General features: G+C 30.3%; 2 protein-coding genes across 2 annotated transcripts; both read left to right on the top strand.

The window, feature by feature from the left end:
• Window positions 1-1,353: 1,353 nt before the first annotated feature.
• Window positions 1,354-3,102, top strand: LOC130975915 (F-box/kelch-repeat protein At3g06240-like). Its single transcript, XM_057900632.1, has 4 exons — window positions 1,354-1,466; window positions 1,806-2,334; window positions 2,432-2,496; window positions 3,069-3,102. The coding sequence occupies exons 1-4, from the start codon at window positions 1,354-1,356 to the stop codon at window positions 3,100-3,102; spliced, it is 741 nt and encodes a 246-aa protein (XP_057756615.1).
• Window positions 3,103-7,894: 4,792 nt separating this feature from the next.
• LOC130975914 (F-box protein CPR1-like) lies at window positions 7,895-9,046 on the top strand. The gene has a single exon (XM_057900631.1). The coding sequence runs from the start codon at window positions 7,898-7,900 to the stop codon at window positions 9,044-9,046; it is 1,149 nt and encodes a 382-aa protein (XP_057756614.1). The 5' UTR covers window positions 7,895-7,897.
• Window positions 9,047-10,064: the final 1,018 nt, after the last annotated feature.

Below are 10,064 nucleotides of genomic sequence, written 5' to 3'. Positions count from 1 at the left end.
TTATAAATAGGCTAAGGGGCGTAATGGTAAAAACGAGGCAGTCATTAATGAGATTGCACCGTTACCAAAGCCCTCAATCCCTAAACGTTTCCTCAACGGACACGACGCTTGAATTGACGTAACTGTCAGAAACAAAAGGTCGCGAAAATCACGTTGGTTTCAAAACCCGTGAAAGTCGACTACGAACCCGAGTTAAGTACTTGAACCCAAACTTAAAGAAAATTTGGGCTCAAGTAGGGGCACTGTTCATACCCTGGCCCAATGACAAAGGTCCAGGTCCAATTAAAAGGCCTAATCTGAAGAATTAAGCCTAGCTAAGTACCGATCTCCACGTAAGAAGTCGGTATCAACCACGACTTGGTATGAAGAAGTCGGACGTGAGGTTGGCTGGTGGATAACACTCATTCAAATGAGTAACCACCCCTAAAATCTCTCTAACCGCTTCCTAAAGCCATATCTTAACCTCCCTAAGATAATGGGGATGGTTAACACCCTAAAGATACGGCACTACTCCAACGGTGGTTATTGGCTCACCACTATAAATACACTGACACCCCTCAGGTATCTCTAAGCCCAATACTCTCTAGACCTGCTCACACTCTTGCTAACTTAGGCATCGGAGTGTCTTTGCAGGTACCACCCCCCATTCATTCACGCGCGCAAGTCGGACGGAGCCTCCCGAGTTGCAGATCCATCCGGAGTCTTCCTCCTTCATACACTTGGGCCACTCAACGCCATCCATCTCATTTATCTCCGGTTACCCACCGTAACAATTCTTTACTATAATAATAATAATAATAATAATATTATTAATAATAATATAATTGAGAATAATAAATAAGAATTAAAAATAATTAATTATTCTATCTCTAAATTTAAATTTTAAATTTAGATGAGATTTTAACTGATTTTATTATAAATTGAATTATAATATGATATGATTTATAAGATTTTAAATTTGAAATAAGATAAAATTGAAATTTAAAATAAGATATTATCTAAATTAAAATTTAAATTTAAAATTAATAACAAATTTCATAATATATATATATATATAAAAGTAACCAATCCAAAAATTTTAATCTTTTATCTTTACATATATATCTTGAGAAAAAAGTTTAAGATATATAAAAGATTGTAAAAAAACTTTTTTAATTTAGATCATATATCTATTAATAAAAAAGTTGAGAAACAAAAATGGTCATGCATACGAATTATATTTTTGTACCATTAAAAAAAATTTGTTTTTACCAGTTGGTATTTAAATTTGATCTACTCGAATAAAATTTAAACACAAAAGAAATATTTACCATTACTTCCTTCTAGTCATCCTTCAAAATAGAGCAATCGAGCATGGAGAAGAAGGATCAGAATGACGAGAGCAAGAGCATTCACGACATCCTCCCTCTTGAGCTTATTCACGGAATCCTACTGCGGGTGCCAACCAGACATCTCGCTCGCCTCAGGTGCGTTTCCAAGCTCTGGTGCTCTCTAATTTCTGATCCTTACTTTGCGGAATTGCATTTTCACCAATCTCCCACTGCCACCAACGCATGCTTCTTCATAGAAAACACCACTATGGCTTACTTAGTTTACTTAGACGACAATGATGCATCACAAAAAGAGGTGTGTCCCCCTTGCCAGAACAAACCACCTTATAATTTTGAGGTCTTGGGATCCTGCAGAGGCTTTATTCTCTTGGATCGACACCCACATTTTCTTGTGGTATGGAATCCACTGACTGGATTCAGCAAAAGAATATCCTATTCTCATATTGTTCCTTCTCGTAAGTACCTTGACTTCAGGCTTACCGACAGTACGCATCTGCATGGATTTGGTTATGATGCATCACAGGATGATTACTTAGTTGTTGCAGCTTGGGGGGATTCTGAAAGTCAAGAAGATCACTTGGAATGTTTGTCGTTGAAAACCAATTCATGGATTAATCTTGATGCTGCACTTCCTAATCCCTTGGGTATTTATCACGGTCGTTCTCGTGGGTTGTTCTTGAATGGCGCTATTCATTGGGTGTCTTCCAATCTTAAAGATTACAGGGATGCTATTCTTATCTTTGATCTCAAGGAAAGAACTTTCTCAATGATATCTGCCCCGGAACAACTGCCAACGAGTGCATACTTCTATCCAAGTCTCGCCCTACTAGGAGGCTGCCTAGCCTTGTATTATCACAATAATGATAGCTATAAAACTCACATATGGGTGATGAAAGAATATAAAGTGCAATGTTCTTGGACGCTCTATCAGATTCCTTCCTATGGAGGCTTCCAGCCTCTGTGCTTATCTAGTAATAGGTATATTATTGGAAGATTTTATCAAGTAACAGGATACTTCGTATATAACGCAAGAGGGGGCTTGCTCATGAATTTTAAAAATCTTTGCAATTCATTTTATACAACCGAAACTGTGTATACAGAGAGTCTCTTGCAACTCCCTAGTAACATTAAGGATAAGGATAACTAAAGAAGATGAAAAAGAACGGTATGTAAACTATTCTCCTATGCTTTGCACGAAGCTATTCCTGTTAGTTTTCATTGCATTGTGATTAATGAAAATGTAACGAGTAATATGCATTTTGCATTAAGTTCCAATCAAATTTGACTTTTGTCTATGGATGGTGAAATTTGAATTTATTAATGTTTAGGAAAATCATTGATCACTGTCTTGCTTCCTCAAGCCTAGTCTTGTGGTGAGGGGTTTTAACTTTTAAGTTATTTCTTTTTTCATGTATAATGCAATGGTGATCTTTTCTGTACACCATCAGAATCAGAAAGATGTCAAACAAGGAAAGAGAATTTGGAGAGATTGACTGAACAACCGAGACACTTAATTCTACTGTAAATAAAGGGTAGGATTGGCAAGTTGAGCTAGAAGAAGTTTTTAGAGATTTTTTTTTGCCTTTGTTTTAAAGTATGATTTTCCTTCCAACTATGAATGTAAAAAACTGAAACATTTGAAAGTGCAAATATAGCTTCCTGTTGAATCTAATCTGTTATATTAAATGTTTTATCTTTATTCAATATTTTCTTAATTGCATTATCATGTTTACACAGAATATCACTCGCCAATATGAAATTTAGCATATAAACAAATTGTTAATTTGTCAATTAAGTTTGATTTTAGTAGTAAATATTTCAGTATTTTGTTTGTTGGGATTACAGTTAGGATCTTTGTGTTTGCAACTTGAATTCTTAATTGTTCATAGAGTACGTGCTTGTAGTCGTAGGACTTTCTATCATGGTAGGTTAATTGAAACACGTTAAATTTTCTATTTTCACATTAATTGTTGTATTGGGAATGAAACCTTGTAGCATGTTGATATAGTTGCTATAGTAGTGTAAATTTTATAATTTTATGTATGACCATTGACCAGACATGGCAACACTATCCGAATTCGTAGATACCCATCCGCTCCTACCCGTTTGTATAGCATGGAGATAGTCATGTCATGCATATCCGTTTAACCTTGCTTATGCTTTTGATTTGGTGATGACAAAATGCTAAAGGAATCATTCATGCAGGAAAGCTATCACGATGCATATTACTTGATGTCATGAATAAGCATTAGGTGAGGTGGTTGGATAAAATGTATAAGCATTTTTTTCTTATATCAAATACATCAAACATTATTATTAAATATTGACCCCCACTCTCCCTGTAGCATGTAGCAACAAATTTCAGTATTGTACACAAATAAAGCTTCCAAGGAGGTGACGCTCCTTGAGTGCTTAATGTACACTTCTTGGCATGTCAGCTTCTTTTGAAATCACAAAATTGTTTTTGATGAGTTTGCTATTTATTTTGTTCATCATCATTTCTGCTTCTCTCTTTGTGAATCCTAAAATTTGTTCTTCTTCAGATTGTTATCAACTCTGTTACTAAGGATTCTTATTTTATATCCTTACATCAACATGCTACACTTAAGCTAATATGTAAAAAAAACTACCTTCTAAGATAGATAAATCAATCTAGAATAATTAGCAAGATTTCAGAATATGCTTAACACAAACTCAAAATAGAATTAAATAAAATAAAACAACTAATTAAAAAAATCACTTTATCTTAATCACTATAATAGTGATGGTAGTAAAATGTAAATATTTTACTATATTTAAAAGCAAATTATGTTTACTACATCACTTCAGAGCATAGTAGTTAAAATCTCGATTTAACTCTTAAAATCTTCCGATATTACGATTTTAAATGAGTTTATCGATTTTACGAAATTTGTACTAAGTCTCTGACGATTTTACGATTTAAATTTTGTTAAGATTTTACGTTTTACATTTTTTATTTATTTTATTTATTTATTTTCTCTACCTTGCTTCAGAGTGTCATAAAAAAAACTATATGCCAAATGAAACAAGTTAACAGCAGTTTCTTATTTGGTAGTACAGGACATGACAATAATCATAACTTTAACTTGTGTGGACACTAAGAACAGTCTTGTGTTTCTCTACTCTTCTTTGCCCTCTTCTTTATACACTTTCAAAAAAATAACTTTACCATTTTACACAATTTAAATAACAAATACATTTTTCTATTTAATAAATCTAAACATTATTTTTTTTAAAAAATAAATTAAATTTTTTTATTAGATTTAAAAAAAGTAATTGTTTTTTCAATTTCCAATCTAAAACCGACTCTTCCCTTCTCTTATGTTTCCAAAGCAATTTCAAATAGGGTTGAGTGAATTGCTATATGAATTGCTAAAAGCTCAGCAATCCAAGCATGGATAAGAAGAAGAAGCTGAAGCACACGGTGAACAGAGCAAAAGAGCAATCGAGCATGAAGAAGAAGAATCGGAATGACAAGAGCATGTGCATTCACAACATCCTCCTGTGGGTGCCGATCAGACATCTCGCTTATTCACATAATATACTCTTTCTTATTGATTGTATACTTTCAGTTAAGATGTTAGCTTTGGCAACACGTAAATAATTTTTAGTTGATGTGTATCCTTTGTAATATTATTAGGTACATCACAATGAAATAAGACTAAGAAAATTTATCTTAATGTCATACAAGTAATCAATATGTGACTGATAAAATTGTTAGTAAAAAAATTTTGGTAATTAACTAAAGAATTGATGTAGAGGCAGATATGCTTACCTGAATTAGAAGTTCAGATACATTGAATTCTCTTAAAATTCTCCTGTATTCAGAAACCAAATCAACACACCCGTTTAACCTTGCTTATGCTTATTGCTTGATGATGATAGAATACTTGGATGAAATTGTCAATTTTACTATATTCTCTACAATATTGATTTTTAAATGTAATAAATTTTTTATGCTGTAGATTTTCAATTCAGTTTTCTGATTTGGTTTTTTGATGTGTTAACTGTTAAGACTGCAACGAGGGCTCAAATACACGCTTAGACGCTTAGTATGTGTTTAGGATTTAAATGTCTGCACATCAAGTATAAAAATTTAACTGTCTTGAGTATAGGCTTTTACAACTTTTAGAATTGTTACAAATTTTTTATTGTAAACTATGTTATGGATACTAATATTAGTTTTGTGTCTCTTATTATTTCTCCTCTTTCTTCTAGGTCTCTATCTAAATATCATAACAGAAAAGACTACTTAATTTGCTTGTTCCTATATTTTCTTCATTTGGTTGTTTAATGACTAAAGATGAGGTAATGAATGTACAAATAAAATGGGCTATACTAAATTTAAAGATGTTTTATTTTATCAATTACAAAGACAATATATATATATATATATATATATATATATATATATATATATATATATATATATATATATTTTAAGGGTTAACCACCAAAAACGCCTCCGAATTATTCAAACCCTGACATAAATGTACCCGAATTTTACTATCGATAAAAATACCTTTAAATAATTTAAAAACATAAGGTTTAATTACTTTGTTGGTCCCTATAGTTTTGCGAAATTTTTAATTAGGTCTCTATACTTTTTTTTCTTTTAGTTGGGTTCCTACACCAAATTTTTTTTCAATTAGATCCCTCTTAATAGTTATTGGCTTAATTATATAGGGACCTAACTTAAAAAAAATTTGTGCAAAGACTCAAATAAAAGGAAAAAAAAAAGTATAGGGATTCAATTGAAAAAAAATTTGGTGCAGGAACCCAATTAAAAGGAAAAAGTATAGAGACCTAATTGAAAATTTCGCGAAACTATAGGGACCAACAGAATAATTAAACCAAAACATAACAACAATATCCGACAGTAAATATATATTTTCAAAAAATGCCTTAGAGATTGAATTTTGATGTGATTTTTTACAAAAATAATTAAAAAATGAGATATTATTATTCTTAAAATTTGATAATTTTTTTTAAGTATATATTTTTTTGTGATTTTTTAAAAGTATTATTAGTTGTTAACAAAAAAATTACAAAAAAACATATACTCAACGAAAGATCACCAAATTTTAAAGATACTAATATCTCATTTTTTTAATCATATTTGCAAAAAATTGTATCAAAATTTAATCTCTAGTATATTTTTTGAGAAATACATATTTAATGTTAGATATTCTTGCAAAAAAACTAACATTAAATATGTATTTCTCAAAAAATACATTAGATATTGAATTTTGATGTAATTTTTTTGTAAGAATAATTAAAAAAATGAGATATCATTATTCTTAAAATTTGGTGATTTTTTGTTAAGTATATATTATTTTGTGATTTTTTAAAAGTATTATTAGTTGCTAACAAAAATAATTATAAAAAATTATATACTTAACAAAAAATCACCAATTTTTATGTATAGTAATATATTATTTTTATAATCATGCTTATAAAAAATTTTATCAAAATACAATCTTTAAGATATTTTTTGAAAATATATTTACTATTGGGTATTATTGTTGTATTTTTAAATTATTTGAAGGTATTTTTGTTGATAGTAAAATTTGGGTGTATTTTTGTCTGTATTTGAATAATTCGAAAATATTTTTTATGGTTAACCCTATTTTTTAATCCTGTTGTTAGTGCGGTTGGTTTTAAGAAGTTTTCTGACAAATTATGGTAGATCCAGACAAAAATAAATTAATACTTAATCACCTTTTATATCAAACCACAAAAGTTTAAAACGAAGAATGTAATATAGTTTTTTAAAGTAATTTTTTGCATATCAAATGTAATGAAAATGTGAAACAAAAGACAATTTATTTTTTTAAAAAAAAAAGAGAAAATATAACTATCGCGGTTTAAGAATTGATTAAAAGAATTGTTTTTTCTAATATTTTTATTTGATTTATTTATTATAGTATAAATATTTTGATGTTAATTGTACAATATTTTATGGAAGATAAAAGTAGAAAATATTGAATAAATAATTGAAATGTGAGTGTGAAAAATATATTGAATAAAAAAGTTTAATATAGAGTGATATATTACGAACTAAATAGGAATATTAAAAAAATCTAACTTTACTATTTTATACACTTTTAAATTTTTTTATTATTGTATAAATTTTAAATACAAAAAAAAACTTTTTCTATTTAATAAATCTAAAAATACTAAATTTATTTTTTTAAATAAATTAAATTTTTTATTAATTAATAAAAATGTATATATTCAAATAAATTTCTGAAAAGTTTTACATCAGACATATATTTTAATGTTATAAAATTAAAAAATCTTAATATAATAAAATTTGCTTGAGACAAAAATCTTCTATCCAAAATTTTTTATTGAACTATTTAAAAGATATAACTTATCTTTTTCCAATAGCCAATCCAAAATTAACCCTTTCCCTTCCCTTAAAAATAAGTCTCGGGGACCGCAGTTGACAGTGAATTTGTATTTGAATTGCCAAAAGCTCAGCAATCCAAGTTTGGATAAGAAGAAGCTGAATCAGGAACAAAGTAAAAGAGGAATCTACCATGGAGAAGAAGATGAATCACAAGAGCAAGAGCATTCACGACATCCTCCCTATTGACCTGATTCACATAATCCTACTGCGGGTGCCAATCAGACATGTAGCTCGCCTCAAGTGCGTTTCCAAGCTCTGGTGCTCTCTAATATCTGGTCCTGACTTTGCGGAATTGCATTTTCGCCAATCTCCCGCTGCCACCACCGTCTTCCTGAAAAACGGCGCTATGGCTTACTTGGTTAATTTAGACGAAAATGATGCATCACAAAAAGAAGTGTCTCCCCCTTTCGAGAAGAAACCACATTCTGATTTTGAGGTATTGGGATCCTGCAGAGGATTTATTCTCTTGCGTCGAAACCCACATTTTCTTGTGGTATGGAACCCACTGACTGGATTCAGCAAAAGAATATCCCATTCTCATATTGTTCGTCGTCTTAAATACCATGGCTTTGGGCTTTCCTACAGTAAGAATCTGCATGGATTTGGTTATGATGCATCACAGGATGATTACTTAGTTGTTGTGGCTTATAGGGATTATGAAAGGCAAGAAGATCAATTGGAATGCTTGTCCTTTAGAACCAATTCATGGATTAATCTTGATGCTGTACTCCCCAGTCCATTGGATTGGTTTGACCACAATTCTCGTGGGTTGTTCTTGAATGGCGCTATTCATTGGGTGCCTTACTGTCTTAAAGATTACAGGGATGCAATTCTTATCTTTGATCTCAAGGAAAGGACTTTCTCAAGGATATCTGCACCGGAACAACTGCTAATCAGTGAATGCCCCTTTCCATGTCTCGCCCTACTAGGAGACTGCTTATCTTTGTATTGTGACAATTATGGTAGCCATACAACTCAGATATGGGTGATGAAAGAATATAAAGTGCACTCATCTTGGACTCTCTATCAGATTCCTTGCAAAGCCTTTCAGCCATTGTGCTTATCCAGTAATGGTGATATTATTGGAAAAGGTGATGCTTTCTCTGATAAGGGAGGGTACTTAATCTATAATGTCAGAGGAGATCTGCTCAAGCCTTTTAAAAATCTTTATTGTCCCATTCGTGGAGCAGATGCTGTGTATACAGAGAGTCTCTTGTCCCTCCCTAGCGACATTAAGGATAAGGACAAGAAGAAAAAGAGGAAAAAAAACTATATGTAACTGTTCTCCTTGCTTTGCATCGAGATATTCCTGTTAAGGAATGTGTAACATGCATTATGCATCAATGTGCAATCAAATGTCACTTTAGTCTATGGATATTGAAATTTGAATGCATCAATGCAGGGAATCATTAATCATTGTCTTGCTTCTTAATTCTTATAGTCTGGTCTTGTAGTGAGGTTTTGAAGTTTAGATATTTTTCATGTCTAAAGCTTTTGACTTTTTAGATGATTATAAAGCGTTTACATAATTAATTGCCTTTTTTTGTGTGTTGTGGTTGGTAGAAAGTAGAAACAATGTAATAATTGGTATGTTTTCTAAACAGAATATCACATCTCTGTATGAGATTTGTGATGTGAACTGCACTTTGAAATGGTGACTTTGTACGTATTCTCTTCATTATTCTTTCCTTAATTTTTGAATGTATAAGCCGTAGATTTTTAATTCAGATTTCTGTCAATTTTCTGATTAGTTTTCTATGTGCTTAAAGTGTGCAAGGAAAAACTCAATATTGCCTTTCTCGTTAGTTTTCTTTTTGCACATGAATTATAAGTTGATAACTTCTAAAAAAAATTATTTTTTATCTTTTAACATTTTTATTTTTTCCATTAAAAGTTTTTCAAATATACTAAAAGATAAAAAAATAATCTTTTAAAAAAGTTATTTTTTAATAATTTAGGTCCAGTTTGGGTAAACAATTTAATTAAGTTACTTTTGAAAAAATAATTTAAACAATAAATACTTCTATTAAAAATAATTTATAAATAAGTTATTTTGTGTTTGGTTTTTTAATTCTAAAAGTACTTATTGTAAGAGAAAAGTGATAAAAAGTTTTTTATTATGAGAAAAGTCATTTTTTTTAATTTTTCCTCAAGCACTAAAATAGCTTTTTAAAAAGTTACAATTTTATCTTAAAAATTATAGCAGACATTAATACTACACCTTTTTATAAATTAAAAGTAAAAAAACGAGTCACTTATGAACCTGGCCAAACGCGCCTTAATACTACTCAACAATT

This window comes from Arachis stenosperma, chromosome 4 (assembly GCF_014773155.1).
Source record: "Arachis stenosperma cultivar V10309 chromosome 4, arast.V10309.gnm1.PFL2, whole genome shotgun sequence".
Classification (NCBI taxonomy): domain Eukaryota; kingdom Viridiplantae; phylum Streptophyta; class Magnoliopsida; order Fabales; family Fabaceae; genus Arachis; species Arachis stenosperma.
This window is presented reverse-complemented; position numbering and strand designations above follow the sequence as displayed.